This window comes from Aquarana catesbeiana, linkage group LG02, assembly GCF_042186555.1.
Source record: "Aquarana catesbeiana isolate 2022-GZ linkage group LG02, ASM4218655v1, whole genome shotgun sequence".
Lineage (NCBI taxonomy): Eukaryota > Metazoa > Chordata > Amphibia > Anura > Ranidae > Aquarana > Aquarana catesbeiana.
In genome coordinates this window covers 265,847,390-265,866,482 of record NC_133325.1, presented here as the reverse complement: position 1 = coordinate 265,866,482, position 19,093 = coordinate 265,847,390, and the positions used below count along the sequence as shown (strand labels likewise).

Genomic DNA, 19,093 nt, shown 5'->3' with positions numbered 1-19,093 from the left:
CAATGGCCAAGCAGCCTGTTGGAGAATCTTCTCTTGATCAGCTTTGCTGTCTATAGCTGGCGGTGCTGATCAGTGTCTTCTGAAGGAAGGGAAGTCTTCGCCCTGTTCTAATACAATAGCGCAGTAGGAGGGATTCCCCCATCCGCATTGAGTGTGTGGATGGGGAGTCGAGTCCTTTTCTTTAGTTGAACCCGCTGGCTGAATAAAAAAAGAAGACTTCTGCATTGCCAGCCTTAGACCCCTTTCACACTGGGGCGGTTTGCAGGCGTTATTGCGCTAAAAATACCGCCTGCAAACCGACTCAAAACAGCCACTGCTTTTTGTTCAGTGTGAAAGCCCGAGGGTAATGTCGGTTATTCGGTAATGTCGAGGGCTTTCACACTGAAGCGGTGCGCTGGCAGGAGAAGAAAAAAACTCCTGCAAGCCGCATCTTTGGAGCGGTGAAGGAGCGGTGTATTCACCGCTCCTAAACCGCTCCTGCCCATTGAAATCAATTGGGCAACGCGGCAATACCGTGGCTATAGCCGCGCTATGCGAGCGGATTTAACCCTTTTTCGGCCGCCAGCGGGGGTTAAAACTGCACCGCTAGCGGCCGAATACAGCCGCAAAAACGACGGTAAAACAGCCCTAAAAATAGCGCTGTTTTACCGCCGACGCCCCCACCGCCCCAGTGTGAAAGGGGCCTTAGTGATGTTAAATTGACATTCATTTTTGGCCACAGTGACAAGAAAATTTAAAGGAGCAGGATGGAAAATTTTAACTGTGAATGTGGTTTTTATTCGGTAATGTCCAGTCACTTTAAAATTAAATGGTAAAAACTATTTTTTTTAAATACTTTTAAATTACATTGATCATATCATTGAATATACTGATGATAATTTTCATATGAATGTCGAGTCACTCAGTATGCTGTGGCTGTATATCTACATTTAGGGGCCTGTGACACAGTGTAGTGGAGATGAGAAGGGTTGTCTAATGTGTAATTCATCTCATCATTCTGATATTTACTTAATGGCATACGTATTATGGTGTAGTAGATTTGGTGGTGTTTGCAAGCAACATAGACTAAAGCAGAAATTCCAGATTTAGGACAAAAAATCTTCCAAATCTTCCAATGAGCTATGATGGAGTTTACAATTATATTTTGTATATTCTTAAGGCACATTAATATGAGCAACATATTGTTTTAACAGGTAGAGAAGTACACACGCTTTCAAGTGTAACTTGCATCCACTTGAAAACCGTGCTCTCTGATCATTACATAGACTTCTATAGATCCAACGAGGACATACAATATTGAAACCATGTTTTAATGGCCGTAATTTATGAAATAAACTCCCATGACATACAGTATAAGACCATACAGAATCTTGGGGGGGGGGGTAATCGCTTCTTATAGTGGAACTTCTGAAAGAATACTTGTTTTGTATTTTTGTATAGTACAGTAAGTGAACCAAGCATAATATTTTTAACAGAGTTTTTCTCCTACGGGCTGTGTTCACAGGTTTTGGGATAGTGTCAATGGAATCAGTTTGAGATGCTTCTGAGATCACATAATTCAGAATGTGATGGGTGCATTTGAATTACAGTTGACCACTTCTGACCTGCATGTGACCTGTTTGCAGTTTTTGCATGTTCATATACTTATATCAGAATGTAAAGCCCCCTTGAAGTGAACAAAAGCCCTTATTTTGTTTGTGTTTTCACATGCTGCACCAGTGTTTCTCAACTCTAGTCCTCAAGGCACCCCGACAGGGTCATGTTTTCAGGCTTGCCATTATATTGCAGAGGTGATTTGATCATTCTCCAAGCTTTAGTAATTACCACAGCCGCTAAATCTGAGGGAAATCCTGAAAACATGACCTATTGGGGGGGAGCTTGGGGCCTGGAGTTGAGAAACACTGTGCTGCACTGAGCATGTCCTATAGTTTTTTTTTTGTGTTTTGTTTTTTGTGTTTTTATTTTTTTTTTTAATTTCCTATGGAGATGTGTGCATGTGAATGGCACCTGAGCATCACGCTTTTCTTGCATTTAAAATCCCATTAAGGGACACAGGAATGAAGTAATTCATAGAAGTAGTATGGGTTATATGTGGTCATATTAAAAAATTAAATTTGTGTCCAGAAGTGTTCCACTCAATAAACTTCTGTACAACCAGAGTGCCCATACATGGATCGAAATTTGCCCGGGCCCTGCTGAACCAGCAGAATTTCGATCCACGTATGGCCAGCTTGAGTTCTCTGCTTAGATTTTGTAATAAATTAGCATGCGTGCCAATAGCCAATTTCCTCACATCTTGGGCATTTTCACCCAGATAATTTTTCATCTATGGTTGTTTCTTGTTCAGTTTTACAGGGGCAGTGAATACAGAAGTTAAAGGCAAGAAAACCGATGTACTAAATATCTTCTCAGTTGCATCAGGACATCTGTATGAGCGTTTTCTCCGGTATGGATAAAATCATTTTATAAACATGCATTTATGGTGAATACACATTTTGTACTTGTAAAATAAAATTATATATATTTATTAATAAATTACATTCATAAGACTTAGTCTTTGATATTTAAGCACAACTCTATACTAATGTGTACAGTACTGATTGGTGGAGCATTGTAATCTGACCTGCCACTTAAAATGAATGGCAAACACATTTTAAAATCCCATATGACATAGGAGTATTAAATTAATCTTCTAATTTTGTTTTGATTTTTGGAGGTTGGGTAAGGTAGCTTTCTAGTACCACAAGGTTGGTCCAGTAAAGCAGGTGCAATAAGGGAAGCTCGGAGCTGTAAATAGAAGCTGCTCCATAATTATGAGTGCAAAGCAATGTTTTATTTTGTTTTTATGAATCCTTAAGTTTTATAATGAAAAAGTACTGATTTTGCAATAGTAATGTTTTATAATCCATGAATTCATAACATTTTTACAATATTATTGTAATAATGTTTTACACTATTCATTACATCTAGTTTGTTTTCCCTGATTTACAAACTGAGCAGAGACGTTAGAAGGCTTTAGGACTAATCTTTTCCAATGAGACTTAGGAAGAATGCCATGGGAAAACTAGTTAAAAATATTCTAGGAAAGACCACATTTTGATTTACAGGTAAAGTAAGCTATAATATGTTAGAGCCCAGGAGTCATTTTAAAGCTCATTTGACCTTTCAATTTAAACCGGCTGAATATATTCCAGGTACATCAAAACAAAAGGTGCTTTTACAGTCTTATGCCCTGTACACATGATAGGATTTATCGATGGAAACTGTGTGATAGGACCTTGTTGTCAGAAATTCCGACCGTGTGTAGGCTCCATCACACATTTTCCATAGAAATTTCCGACACACAAAGTTTGAGAGCTTGCTATAAAATTTTCCGACAACAAAATCCGATCGGTTAAATTCCGATCGTGTGTACACAAATCCGACACACAAAGTGCCACCCATGCTCAGAATAAATTAAGAGATGAAGGCTATTGGCTACTGCCCCGTTTATAGTCCTGACATATGTGTTTTATGTCACCGCGCTCAGAACGATCTGATTTTCCAACAACTTTGTGTGACCGTGTGTATCCAAGACAAGTTTGAACCAACATCCGTCGGAAAAAATCCATGGATTTTGTTGTCGGAATGTCCGATCAATGTCCGACCGTGTGTACAGGGCATAACAGTTTATATTAGATAGCAGCTACATCCTGAGAAGAAAAGCTTGTCCCCCTGCTAGTATACTTGCGCTCTGTGTGGAAGCAGTAGTTTCTCTGCAGAGGTTAAACATGCCGCCTTGCTGAAAAAGAGGTAGCAGTCCTTAATCAGCAAAACTTATGCTCCTTGCTTATTTAAGACCTCCAGCTCTTACTGAATAGGGGGCTTGCCAGGTCACTAGTGTTACAAAAAGAACAAAGGCCCTTCTCTGCAGCCTGATGGCAGTGAACAGGCTTTTCTACTCAAGGAAATAAATATTTAATATGGTAAACTGATTTGCAGAGAAATATGGGTTTTCTAAAAAGAGCACAGCATGGCAGCTTGCTTTATGCCCCAATTTGTCTAATGATAATCTCCAGCTCAGATGTCTGATACGGGATAGGTCACTGCTTTAATGTGCAATTTAAGTTCTGTTAAAAGCTGGCTTCTTTCAGCACCACATGACTGTTTTGTTTGTTCTGTATACAGTAAATACAGCGGCTATTACAGACGTAATTCATCTAAAGATGGGGCCATTCCAGCACAGTCCCACCATGTGTCCAACACAAGACAGGGCAAAATGTCTCTGGTGTAGCTAGTTTACACCACTGCATTGCGGTGGTGTACTTTTTTCCAATACAACACGGGTCATCGCACATGGCTGATATAACTCTATAAAATGTCACTGTGTGTGCACATTTTTGCACAACTAATTTGTGTGTGAGAGATGCAAGAATGGGTAATTGTTTTTCAATAATAAGTTAATTTAAAACAAAATAAACAGTGCGATGTGGCAATACTGGCGCATAAACACTGCAACTGCACCACACACTTAAAGCAATCTGACAAGTAAAAAAAAAATTTTTTAAGAAACATTTCCTATTTAACCCCTTAAAATCCTTACTTTACCATAATTAGCCCTAAATAACTCGTCCCTCCCCTTTTTATAATCCTGCTTTTGTTTTCCTTTTTGTCTAACCATTATTGTTTGCATTTCTTCATTTTTATTTGTTTTGCTCCTTAATTTTATTTCTTTTTGTGTCACATTAGAAAAGACAACAATCGGGGGAAAAAAATGCTTTAATTTCGAATACTGATACAATGCCTTGTTCCAGCATCATAATTTTAGTTTAATTTCAAACAGGAAGAATGATAGTATTATATTTTTACTTATCTGCAGTAACACTTTTTTTTTCATTCATCAAAGTAGAAAAAACATAAAGTTATTGTAGAATATACAGATCCATAGCAGAAATGTAAAAATTGCTCTGGTCCATAGGGGGTGTAAATGTGTTAGAGCTGAAGTGATTAATATCAATACATTAATATTTATCTGACTAAATGAAAAGAAAAATATTTTTACAGATGTGTTTTAAAAAAGAAACTATTTAAAAACTTATATTTTACCCTTAAGGGCTTGTTCACGCCACAATTTCTGGGTTCTGCATTTGCTTTTACTTGATTTTTGCTGCATTCTCATTGTCTTCCAGTGTGCTTTTTTTTCATCTTTTTTTATTTTGACACTTGGAAAAATCTACCCATCCTCTGGTTTTTGCAGCTGCGGCTAATCCAGAGCATACTTACATATCTGGTGGACCTATCCCTTAGTGTGATTCTTTTTGGTCTGAGATTTTCTAAATCCATAGCCATATAATTGATATCATTCCCCAACCGGACCTTCAGGTTGCCTTATTAAATAATACCCAAGCTTTGACCAATAGCCAATTTAATCTCCTAATACAAATTACAACAGCAGCTAAGCAAACCATTACCAGGTCCTGGAAAACATCCACACTCTGTCTCTTGGCTACCGGACATAGGGTCACTTAAGCAATGATACACGCTAAAACTGAAGCCACGTTACAGGATAGAATCTGCTCTTACACAAAAGTCTGGCAACCATGGATTGATGCTTTTTTAACCCCCTGACTTTGATATGTCTCTCTCAATACTTTGACCCCCTAGAGACATCACATCTTATGTTGCCTCAGTGGTCATGTTTGCTGTGATAACCCAGGGAACCCCACCTTCTTCTTTCCCCTTTCAATGCTTTTCTCTCCTGACCATTTTCCAGTAAGGACCCGCCACATATCCACCCCGAGCTATGGCTGGGGAGGGGCATGTAACAATCATTCTACTAGTTTCAGGTCTTTATTGTAGAATATTATTTACCCACTTGTTGGCTCCTTCTTCTATGATTACATACCAGTGAATGCCTATCCTGCTGTTTTACTAAGCGGCTGTTCATTCATATTTAGTTCACTGGTATTGGTTACTCCTCCCTGCATAGAGGGTGTCAATAATTTAAGCAGAACTTGAATACTCTCTGTATATCTCTCTGTTCAATTTACTAAAATATTTGAATGAGAAAAATGTTTATTTTAATTTAGGACAATGTGTGTTTCGATGAGGTTACTTTCTGGACAAAAAACATGCAGCAAGTTATACTTCTGATGAAAGCACTGGAACTAACTATACTGGTGTGAACTAGGGCCATTGGAATATATGGCAATGTCACGCATTCTGGATGCAGTTGAAAAACACATTGGAAAGCATCTAGTGTAAACCAGCTCTAAGTATGACTAAAGGCCAAACGGTTTAGATAGAGTAGAAAGGGATTAGAACACCGGTCATGTTTTTATTTCTGTGTTACCATTGGACAGATTCCTGCCTCTGTATTTGTCCTGTTTACCATGATCACCGAGAGTGAAAGTGAATGAAAAACAACCAAGGATTTCCTAATTTTGTAGGGGTTTCCTCTCACTTTCTATTTTAGCTATTGGACAGGATGTAAAGAGAAATGTCCCCAATGGGACTCGGATGGCAAAAAAACTGACAGGGGCTCTAACCCTCCCTTACCCATTTCCAAAATTAAAAAAGTGTTGCCTTTAGTTCTACTTTTAGGAGTAAGGTGCAAACAAAACTCTTGTCATCTATATTTCAACCATTTATTTACTATTACGTATCTTTATATTTGTGCATCTGTCTAGTAGAGACAGAATTTTAAATGGAATAAATAAGACCCCTTTCACACTAAGCCGCCCTGGGCATCAGCGGCAAAGCGGCGATATTTTTAGCGCGGTTTTACCGTTGTTTTAGCAGCGCTATTCGGCCGCTAGCGGGGCGGTTTTGACCCCCGCTAGCGGTCGAAAAGGGGTTAAATCCGCCCGCAAAATGCTGCTGCAGTGGCGCTTTGCCGGCGGTATAGCAGCGCTGCCCCATTGTTTTAAATGGGCAGGAGTGGTGTATTCACCGCTGCTACACCGCTGCAAAGAAGTTGCTGGCAGGACTTTTTTGTGACGCCCTGCCAGCGCAGCGCCCCAGTGTGCAAGAACTCGGGCTTCCACGCTGGGTTTGCAGCTGAGGCTGTAGCGCCTGAAAAACGCCTAAGTGTGAAAGGGGTTTAAGGTCCTTAAAATGTTGCTTACAGATGTTGGTACATTCTAGCCTTTTAGCATTGATTACCCCAAATTCATGCTGTAAACTTTGTTTTCAAAACAATTAATACTGTGCACAGCATAAGTATTCTACTTACCATCTGAACATTGAACGATACCGAACATCAGGCAGTGTTTTCCAGCTGTCTATTTCAAAGGACCTGCCACTCTAGCAACTTTTTCTGATTCTTGGCAAAGAGAGTCCTGATCTTCTCAAGCAACAGACAATTTTCTTTAAGATTCTTCATGTTGCCATTCTCTACACCACTGCTGTGAACAGTAGCTGTGTGAGCAGTGAAGGTCATGTCATCTTGACCAAGTCCCCCATTTTCCTCACATTCATATCACAGATCTTACCTATTTTTGATCAAGACCTGATCCTCTTGACCGTGTTTGTAAGCTTTTTGTGTCAAAGTGGTTGTAAAGGCACAAGCATATTTACCTTAATGCATTCTCTAAAAAAAAAAAAACCTTCTTTGTTCAGTCCCCCAGCCCCCAAACCTCCTTATACTTACCTGAGCCTGATCTTGATCCAGCCCTGTGCCCAAGAGCAGTGGCTCTCTCCTTACTGGACATGGGGGCAGATTGGAGAGAAAGGAGATTCCACCATTGTTTTAGTAACAATGGTGGAATCACTCCAGTGGCAACACAGAACCCCAATAAAAACTTGGCAGAGAGTCAAATGCCCCGTACACACAGTCGGACTTTGTTCGGACATTCCGACAACAAAATCCTAGGATTTTTTCCGACGGATGTTGGCTCAAACTTGTCTTGCATACACGCGGTCACACAAAGTTGTCGGAAAATCCGATCGTTCTAAACGCGGTGACGTAAAACACGTACGTCAGGACTATAAACGGGGCAGTGGCCAATACCTTTCATCCCTTTATTTATTCTGAGCATGCGTGGCACTTTATCCGTCTGATTTGTGTACACACGATCGGATTTTGTTGTCGGAAAATTTTATATCCTGCTCTCAAACTTTGTGTGTCGGAAAATCCGATGGAAAATGTGTGATGGAGCCTACACACGGTCGAAATTTCCGACAACAAGGTCCTATCACACATTTTCCGTCGGAAAATCTGACCGTGTGTACGGGGCATAACTGTTCCTTAGTTAGTACACCCCTCACATTTTTGTAAATATTTAATTATATCTTTTCATGTGACAACACTGAAGAAATGACACTTTGCTACAATGTAAAGTAGTGGGTGTACAGCTTGTATAACAGTGTAAATTTGCTGTCCCCTCAAAATAACTTGACACACAGCCATTAATTTCTAAACCGCTTTCAACAAAAGTTAGTACGCCCCTAAGTAAAAATGTCCAAATTAGGCCCAATTAGCCACCCCCCCACCACCATGCCTTGCCAAAGAAGCTGAGAGTAAAGGTGATGGACTGGCCAAGTATGTCTCCAGACCTAAACCCTATTACGCATCTGTGGGGCATCCTCAAATGGAAGGTGGAGGAGTGCAAGGTCTCTAACATCCACCAGCTCTCTGATGTTGTCATGGAGGAGCGGAAGAGGACTCCAGTGGTAACCTGTGAAGCTCTGGTGAACTCCATGCCCAAGAGGGTTAAGGCAGTGCTGGAAAATAATGCCACACAAAATATTGACACTTTTGGCCCAATTTGCACTTTTCACTTAGGGAAGTACTCACTTTTGTTGCCAGCAGTTTAGACATTAATGGCTGTGTGTTGAGTTATTTTGATGGTACAGCAAATTTACACTGTTATACAAGCTGTACACTCACTATTACTGTTGCTTTTCTGAAACCCACTCTGCATTTTTTTCAGTCTAAATATAAACTACCAGTGTTAATGAGGACTGACCTCAAGATAAAAAATAAAGTTTTAGAGACTCATTGGGGTGGTAAAGGGAAAATGGACTGTGCGCTTTGCAAGTGCATTTGTTCCAGAACTTTGTAAATAAGGGGATGCTCTGCTGACTTTCATCATCCAATCATATGCAAGCAAAAATATTGTTGTTGTGGTTTTTTTTTCTTGCATGTGATTGGGTATTCGTTCTAAAGTGACGCTTCATGACATTTACTAAGCTCTGGAGTAACTGCACTTGCAGCGTACAGTCTAGTTGCCTTTAGTAAATCTGCCCAATTGTTAATGAGAACTCCCAGTTTATACTTATGAAGACATCACTGATACAGTTTTAGAAGTATGGAGTCCCCACACCTTCACCCCAAAAAAAGCTCCTTTGGATGCTAATTCCAGTTATAAATTTGTCCATTTTCCAATCTCATCTTCCTTTGTATGCTAATTTAGGCTAATTTTGGCCTTAGGGAGTTTAGGCACAATTTAGAGAATTAAACTGACATGAAAGTAAAGAATTCTTATCTATAGAAACCTCTTTTTAATGTATAGTAATAAACAATGGGGAGTCCTAACCAACATTCACCTTTAGCACAATATTTTAATTGGTTCTAGATACAGTTGCTATATGCTCCAGCAAAGCTGAATAAAATGTAAAAAAAGGTATCCAAGCCAAAAATGACTTTGATCCTTCACATAGAATTAAAACTGTCAATCACTGTTGCGATAAGGCTGTATGAAGGTTAATAGCAGTTTATGTAAAAAAAATAAAAAAATAATGTTCAACGCTTAAAGTACTGCTATATAGTGCCCAGGTCACTTACCAATGTGATATAAAAGAGCAATTTTCTGCTAAAATGAAGCCAATGGCAAAAGTGTCCAGTGCAAGCTTGATCTGGCTTGTTGTCCTCTCATTTTCAATAAAATGCAGCTCTCACTGTTGCTTTGAGTTATAAACATTATTTATTATCTACCATGTTTAGGTAGGGAAATGAGCATATATGCTTGAATGCCTTGTGTTTCAAGGTCACCCAGCCTTTTGTGGTTTAAAATGATGAATTCCTAAGCTGAGCTTGTGTTGTAAAATGACAATATTATTGGGCATGCCAGAATACATCATGCAGACATTTAATCAAAAGATGATTAAGTTATATTTCAATCTTTTCTCCTTCAGATAGTTGTAGTTAAATTTTACCTCGTTACGTGCCCAATATTTTCAAGTGAGCAGGCATAAATATTGATGCTATGAAATCTTTGACGGTGATAAAATCCTGCTGCATCACCTAGTATTGTAGGATTTTTAGAGACATTCATATTTGTTCTCTAATCTTGTTTGGGCCATAATTATCTGCTATAAAAGAACAGAACCCTTAAAGGACAGAACATTTCTAAACTGTAGGAAAAATTGTTACACAGTTGCTATTCCTTTTACCAGTTTTCCTGACCTCTGTCCGTCAGTGTTACAGTACCTATTCGCCTGTGGCTTTTCCTTCTTGATCTGTCCTCCTTCCTCAGCCAGCAGGATTTACCAGGACCAGTAGCTGCCTTTACAGATTTCAAGGTGAAATCTAGTGTCAAAGTTATATCTGCAGTGACCAAATGGCCATCCTTCTGTTGGGCATCATAGAGAAAGCAGAATGGTGGCGTGTGCCAGGTGCTGGAAAACACTCTTTTTCAACACCCAGCACTGAAAGAGAGACTATACTGTGGGCAGAATTATCTCAGATCACAGTATAAGTATAAACTTCTGGCTTGGAAAGAGAAAGAGAGCAGCCCAGGATGGGTGGTCATTTCACTGCCAATGACCACCAATGCAGGATGGGGGGGGGGGCTTTAGATTTCACTGCTCAAATGATCTCAAAAGTGTCTCAAACTGATGTCAAAAGCACACTGCATTTGCCCAACAAATGCACATCATAATGAGCAGTAGGAATTTGTGGGAAGTCTGGGCTATATTTGACATTTACAAGAAAAGTTGGGGTTAAGATACAAGTTCAGCTGCCTATATCTCTGGATATTTAAGTTGTTTAGAAATAGTTTTCATTTAAGGTAACATCTGCTTATATATTTGTTCATTGTATGCATAGTTGGTATTGTCCAGTTTTGTGACAGGTTTACTCTAATATTCAGGAGATCAAAATCTTGCAAATTTGATAAAAGTAAATCACAATGTAATCATGTCTTTCAGGATGATCTTTATAAATTATTGTGAAAATGAATTTAGTCTCAGTCTTTAAATTCTTTCTAGAATAATGATGCTTTCAGTTCTTCGACATACAAAAACTCCTACAAAGTTCTGGTTTTTGAAAAACTACCTTTCCCCGCGGTTTACGGTAAGAATTTTTTAATATTATGAATGTATTGTTAATATTATATTATTGTAATATTAAAATATTGTGAGTGTATGGTTCTAATATTTGTTTTACACAAATATTATATAAATAAATATTATACAATAAATATACTACCAAGTACAAAAGAAGAGTGAAAATTAAAAGTTCTAAAAATGGGCATAATCTGTCAGACCTTTAAAGCTGAAGTTAGATTGGAGGTATGTGCATGGTGCTGTTTCCCTGAAAAAAAAGTGTGCTTGCATAGATTCGTGACATATCATGGCATGACTCATACCTTCATGGTAATTATTTTGCTTCCAATAAATATGAATCATGTGTTTTCCAACCTGCCTTTAAGGCCCCGTTCACATTTTGCGTAGCAGGAACGTGCATGTTGTTTTTTTAGCGATTCATGTGCGTTTCCATGTGTCATGCATAGGGCTGCCCTATGTGTGTTTGTTGTGGCAAATTTTGGCCCTGAGCCAGGGGCTAATTTTATCTTGCAACAGTCGTGCCAAAAACGCACTGCGTCTGGAGTGCCACTAAGAATGAATGGCACACAAACGCACGCTACTCCTCTTGCCAAAATTAAAGCGTGATTTGGAATCATGGGCAGAATTGTGATGATTCTGCCCACAATTCCAAATCACGAAGTGTGAACGGGGCGTTTGTTGTTGAGAGGTTTTTTCTTTGGTATATTTTGTTTTTTCCCATAAAAAGATATTGTGTCACTGTAACATTTCTGTAAAGATCAAAACATGACAGTATAAACAACATATTGTAAAAAATAAGATATGATAACTTTCACAGAAATCGAGAACTGCAAATAAACAGTTCTGTTCTTGAAATAGTTGTCAGCAAATATAAATTCATCCTTAGTAGATTGCTACTGGATAGTGCCCAGTGCTATGTATATTTTACCAGTAGTGTTTCTAAGATCTGCTTTTACTTAGCTTCACATGTCAAAACCACTTGCTCCGTTAAAGTGGTTCTAAAAGCAGAAGTTTTTATTTTTTTTTATTTTACCTTAACCACTTGCTTACTGGGCACTTAAACCCCCTTCCTGCCCAGACCAATTTTCATCTTTGAGCGCTGACGCACTTTGAATGACAATTGTGCGGTCATACAACACTGTAGCCAAATGAAATTTTTCCCACAAATAGAGCTTTCTTTTGGTGGTATTTAATCACAGCTGGGGTTTTTATTTTTTTCTAAACAAACAAAAAAAGATGGAAAATTTTGAAAAAAAAAATCATGTTTAATAGTTTGTTATAAAATTTTGCAAACAGGTAATTTTTCTCCTTCATTGATATGCACTGATGAGGCGGCACTGGTGGGCACTGATAGGCTGCACTGGTGAGCACTGATAGGCTGCACTGGTGAGCACTGATAGGCTGCACTGGTGGGCACTGATAGGCTGCACTGGTGGGCACTGATAGGCTGCACTGGTGGGCACTGATAGGCTGCACTGGTGGGCACTGATAGGCTGCACTGGTGGGCACTGATAGGCTGCACTGATGGGCACTAATAGGCACAGTTAAGGCAGCACTGATGGGCACAGATAAGGCGGTACTGATGGGCACAGATAAGGCGGTACTGATAGGCACAGATAAGGCGGCACTGATGGCCACTGATAAGGTGGCACTGATGGGTGGCACTGATGGGTGGCACTGATAGGTACCACTGATAGCTGGCACTGATGGGCACTGATAGGTGGCACTGATGGGCACTGGTAGGTGGCACTGATAGATGGCACTGATGTGCAGCACTGTTGTTGAGGCACTGATTGTGGGCACTGATGGGTAGCACTGTGGGCACTGATGGGTGGCGCTGGTGGGCACTCGTAGGCAGCACTGTTGCCTATTGCTAGGTGGCACTGGCAGGGAGCACAGGTGGGCACTGAGGATCTGGCTGCAGCTCGCCGTGATCGGGACTGATGTCCCTCTCATAGCTGCCGGTGATTGGCTTTTTTTTTTTTTCTCCTCATGCTGTCAGTGTGAGGAGAAAAAATAGCCGATTACAGGCTCTGTTGACATCACATGATCAGCTGTCATTGGCTGACAGCTGATCATGTGGTAAGGGGTCAGTCTCGACCCCTTACTCCGATCTGTGATCCAGCGAATCTCATAGACTCGCTGATCACAGAGTGCGCCAGCTCATCCCTTGTAATCGAAAAAAAACATGACAGGACCTCTTAAATATGAGATCTGGGGTCAAAAAGACCTCAGATCTCATATTTACACTAAAATGCAATAAAAAAAAAAAAAGTCCCTTTCAGAGCTATGGGTGGAAATGGCGTTTTGACGTCGCTTCCGCCCTGCAATTGTATGGAGACAGGTGGGGGCCATCTTCCTCTCACTCGTCTCCATACCACACAAGAGAACAGATGCGATCGCCTCCGCAGCTGCCGACGGCTCCGGTAAGCGGCAAGTGGCACCGGAGCCGCCGATAAAAGTGATCTTGCAGCGAGTCCGCCGCAGAGACCACTTTTATCTGAAGGCAGCCCACCCGCTGAAGAAGAGGATACCGGGGTTATGGCATCTAGCTGCTGCCATGACAACGATATCCCTCTTCAAATTAGTAACGTAAAACGACGGCGGACGGTCCGTAAGTGGTTAAAATGACCGTAAACCCAAATGAAAACATATTATATTGCAGCTTACCACAGCTGTGTTTAATTTCATTTGCTTTCTTTCCTTTATTTTTACCTGGTGATTCAGCCAGTAAGTCTGTTGGTTTTCAAAAGAACAAGCTTTCGAGCAGAATATATCCATCAGAGAGATGAGACAAACCATTTAACACTAGCAGGGGTGCTTACAATAATGAACTTTTAATTATGTAAAAACTGTATACCAAAAAACTGTTCGCTACAACTGCTTATAAAGTATTAACTGCAGTTTGGCGTCAATGTTTTAGTGCATTAAAATTTTCTAGTAAATCTAACACTCTCCAACCCCCAGACTGACAATGCTACTGTCCAAATGTGCCCCCTGTGCTCATACATCCTGAGTGTGGCGCTTTAATACAGGAGATATGTTACTGCCCAGATTGCCAGGTGAAAAAGCCTAAAAAAGAATCCTATTGCAGCCACCACATCTAAGGATTGGTAAGCTGCTATATTACATTACATTTTTGGTATTGGGTTTAATGCTGCTTTAAGCCAAGTCCATATATCCAGTGACCCACCACTAAAGAATGCTAAAAGGTCTACTGTCAATGCTACTACTGTCATACTCTGCTTTATGGAAAAAAAATGCTCTGCTCAAGTCCTTACTTGTTTCACACCCTGCAGATGGTGCAGGCAAATTTCAATGTTCATATAGGCCTGTTCCCATGTGTTGTCTGATAAAAAGACCATCCACCACAGATATTTTCCATGTATTAATAAAGCAGGATGTAGTAAGTAATCCATACTAAAGCTGAATACGCAGAAGATATAAGTGGTATGTGGCTTTCTCAAACCTCATGCACACTGAACGTTTTTACAGCTGCTGTTTTTGTCTTCAGATGTTTTTTTCTGCAGCCAGTAAACTCCCCAGCATGTTATCCTATGTATCCATGCACACATAGGTTTTTTTCAGCGTTTTTTGGCTGGGGCATTTTCTGGCTGGGAAAAAACCCAGAACTAATGGGTTTGAAGAGGAGTTTTTCAGCTGTAAAAACGCTCTAACTCTGAAAAATGCTAAAAAACGTGGCTATTCATTTATGAGCATTTTTGAGCCATACGTTTTTGTGGGAAACGTTAAACGCTAATGCAAAAACGTGGCAAAACTCACGTTTTTAATGCGCCATTCTACAGCTAAAAGCTACTGTCGTTTTTATAACGTCCGGTGTGCATGAGGCCTTATAGATAATTGTGGGTATTATACTGACCCAATATCATTTATAGTTACAGTTTGAAGTGTATATTTTGCTTGACACAACTGCTTTAATATAGAACTTTATTTTATATCTCTGTCCCTAGGAAATCATCCCCCACATGGCAGAAGAGTATGGCTTCCAGTATGAATTTGTTCAGTACAAATGGCCAAGATGGTTACACCAGCAGACTGAGAAACAACGGATTATTTGGGGTTACAAAATCCTTTTCCTGGATGTTCTCTTTCCTCTTGCCACCGACAAAATCATCTTTGTTGATGCTGACCAGGTAAGGTGCTGCATGCAAAATTAAGCATGGCTTCTTAGCAGAATTAGGTAACAACTAACAGGCTTTGGCCACAGAGTAGTTAGTGTGAAAACTGATTTTATTCTCAACTCAAATTTGAAGCTTAGTTGCAAACAGACTTAGATTGTGAATCCATCTCAGGTAATTATGTGAACATTCTTTCAGTCCCGCAGGGATTTTAGAAGCTCATTACCTTCTCTATCAGTTCTATACTGAATATCCATGCAAAGGGCTTTCATTTCTGCATTTTCTATTCCACCTCTTTGTTCTTATAAGTTCAGGATGTTCAGTGTTTAAATGATCTGTGTCTTGCCTGTAGCTCCTAAGGAAAGAAATCTGAGCTTGCGTTTAATGAGAAAATCACAAGAACCAATGCTTCGCAGACCCTTACAAATCCAAGCTAGACCCTGGAGTCGAAACACGTTTAATCCGAATATTGACAGTTTGAATCCAAGCTCCTCATTAAATTGTGTGTTATTTGGAACTGTTACCTTAACCACTTCTGCTCTGGTTTTCTACATCAATTCAGTGTACTATCAGTCTAGATATTTTAAACAGAAATTCATATTTGCAACCTTAACAGGGGTACCATATTCAGATATTCATAATAGGAGCAAGCAGCATTACCTTCACTGAAATGACTAATCGTTTCTTTTCTAGGACCTCAGGTGGCTGGATTGATGTGCTTTAGAATGTCATTTTTGACACTGGAAGGATACTGTAGGCTGAATCAGCCACTAGTTACTAATAGTCTCCTACCTGCCATCTGCTGCATTGTTTAGCAGCAGGTAACACAGATGATACAGAGTTCAGTGCTGTCCTTAAGACACAATATGTCAAAGCTGCCAGATTGGCCTTATATAGTATCTTCTTTATGGACATGACTGTACTGTATGTGTTTTATATAGTGTGTTTGTGTAGTTTTATACTTAGGATGAGGTGATAAGCAGGCACAGCTTTGACAGGTATCTTTACTTTTTGCATATGCCCTGTTAGCATTCTTGCTCAGGCTTTGTAAATGACCTGTGTGTTCTATTATATACTGTATATATTGTTGGATTCTTTTTATTTGCAAGGGATGCTATAGAGCTGTGTTTGCTAAACACAGCTTGATCCCTTACAAAATATGTCATACTCTAGTCAATCAGTATTTGAAAAATGTTTCCATTATACACTGGCAGAACATCAGTAAAGGATCTACATCTTGTTTGAACAGTTGGTCAATCTGGTATGTTGCTCACCACACCTGTTTGGCCTTTAAAATGGGTCAAATGTAGAGAAAAAATATAAAGGTGTATGATATAGAAAAATATGTCATACACGGAGTACTATCATTACACACATTAACCACAATCACTTATTAGAATACAATCATTTTCAAGATAGTGGTCACTGAAAGTGATTGTAAAGTCTATTTTTTTTAAATAACAAACATGTTATAATTACCTCCTCTGTGCAGTTGATTTTGCATGGAGCAGCCTGGAAACTCTTCTTCTCGGGTCCCTCTTTGCTGCTCCTGGCCTCTCCCTCTTATCAAATGCCCCCACAACCAGCAGCTTCCTTTGGGGGAACTGGAGCTGAGTCACAGCTTCATGTGTCCATTCAGCCCCACCCCGTCCCCTCTCTCCCCTGATTGGCTGACTGACTTTGACAAGTGCGGGAGCCAATGGCACCACTGCTGTGTCTTAACCAATCAGGAGGAGTGTCCCGGATGAGTTAGTCATTTGTGGACATCGCTGGAGAGAGGTGGGGCTCAGGTAAGTAATTAGGGTGGTGCTGGGGTGGCTGCTACACACAGAAGGTTGCATAGAATGCATTAACCACTTGCCGACCGCCTCACAACGATGTACGTCGGCAGAATGGCACGGGCAGGCAGAATCACGTACCTGTACGTGATCTGCCTCCCGCGGGCGGGGGGTACGATCGGACCCCCCCGGTGCCCGAGGCGGTCGGCTTCTGTCTGGCAGCGATCAGACGTGAGGGGGAGGCCATCCATCGCCATCCAATCGCTCCCAGCCAATGAGAATCTTCCTCTGCCTCTGTAATGTACACAGAGGCAGAGGAAGTGATGTCATCGCTCCTCGAGCCGGTCTTTTTCATTCCAGCGCCGAGGAGAGAAGACATCAAGTAAGTGCACCAACACTACACTTCCAGTAGAACACGCCAGGCACACTTTTCACCCCCCGATCACCCCCTTGTACCCCCTGTCACACTGACACCAATAGCAGTTTTTTTTTTTGCATTGGTGTCAGTTTGTGACAGTTATAAGTGTTAGGGTTACCCCCCTTTAGGTCTGGGGTACCCCCCTTTAGGTCTAGGGTACCCCCCTAACCCCCCCTAATAAAGGTTAACCCCTTGATCACCCCCCGTCACCAGTGTCACTAAGCGATCGTTTTTCTGATCGCTGTATTAGTGTCACTGGTGACGCTAGTTAGGGAGGTAAGTATATAGGTTCGCCGTCAGCGTTTTATAGCGACAAGGACCCCCATATACTACCTACTAAAGGTTTTAACCCCCTGATTGCCCCCTAGTTAACCCTTTCACCAGCAATCACCGTATAAGTGTTACGGGTGACGCTGGTTAGTTTGTTTTTTATAGTTTATTATAGTTTTAGGGCACCCGCCCTTTATTACCTTATAAAGGTTTAACCCCCTAATTGCCCGGCGGTGATATAAGTTACGTTTTTAGGGTCAGATAAGGTCTGCAGCATACACCTCCCTTAGTGCTATAGTATCTGAACGGATCAATATCCCCAGCAGTTTAGGGTTCCCATAAACACAGTGTTAGCGGGATCAGCCCAGATACCTGCTAGCACCTGCGTTTTGCCCCTCGGCCCAGCCCACCCAAGTGCAGTATCGATCGATCACTTACAAAACACTAAGCACACATAACTGCAGCGTTCGCAGAGTCAGGCCTGATCCCTGCGATCGCTAACAGTTTTTTGGTAGCGTTTTGAATCAGTCGCTAACAGTCAGGAGCTTTTTTGCCTGTGAGTCTCACTAGTGTACCCCTAAATTTAGAGCCCAAAATGGCAAATCGAAGGTACACTAGTGAAGAGGCCTACATGTTTCTGAGCATGACAGATAGTGAAGAGGAAATCACTCATCTGTCAGATTCAGGCTCAGAATACGATCCTGTAGAGGACAGCGGCTCTATGACAGATAGCTCTGACGACGGAGTTGTGGTCCCTGCTAAGGTCAGGCGTACCAGACCCCAATCTTCTTCTTCTGTCCTTGAAGTGCAAGAACCGCAGGTCCCTCGTATGGAGCAGAGCAGTACTAGCGCCACTATTCCTTCTGGTGAACTGGCAAGCACCAGCGGCCTAGTACACCCTGGTCGTACATCCAGCACTGCAGTATCACGTGGTGATGTGGCGAGTCCCATAAGTGCAGTTCAAGCTGGCAAGATGGCAAGCACTAGGAGTGTCCCGCTGCCACCAAGAAGACGAACACAGGCCCGTCGTGCCCATAGTGCCCTTCCTTCTGCATTCGCCAATCCGAATTGGGAACCCACCACTTCTGCAGCACCCGTACTTCCCCCATTCACTGGCCAACCCGGAATTCAGGTGGAAACAGTTGATTTTACGCCACTGGATTTTTATTCGCTGTTTTTCACCGAAGATCTCTATAGATCTATTGTGGACCAAAGCAATT

At 41.0% G+C, this 19,093-nt stretch overlaps 1 protein-coding gene across 2 annotated transcripts in view; it reads left to right on the top strand.

Moving 5' to 3' along the window:
• The window catches only part of UGGT2 (UDP-glucose glycoprotein glucosyltransferase 2), a 670,166-nt gene that overhangs the window by 577,246 nt on the left and 73,827 nt on the right, over positions 1-19,093 (top strand). For both annotated transcript variants that reach the window (XM_073614383.1, XM_073614382.1), the window contains exons 32-34: positions 2,348-2,446; positions 11,191-11,275; positions 15,240-15,422. In XM_073614383.1, coding sequence (XP_073470484.1) covers positions 2,348-2,446; positions 11,191-11,275; positions 15,240-15,422 — 367 coding nt within the window. The remainder of the gene's footprint in view (positions 1-2,347; positions 2,447-11,190; positions 11,276-15,239; positions 15,423-19,093) is intronic.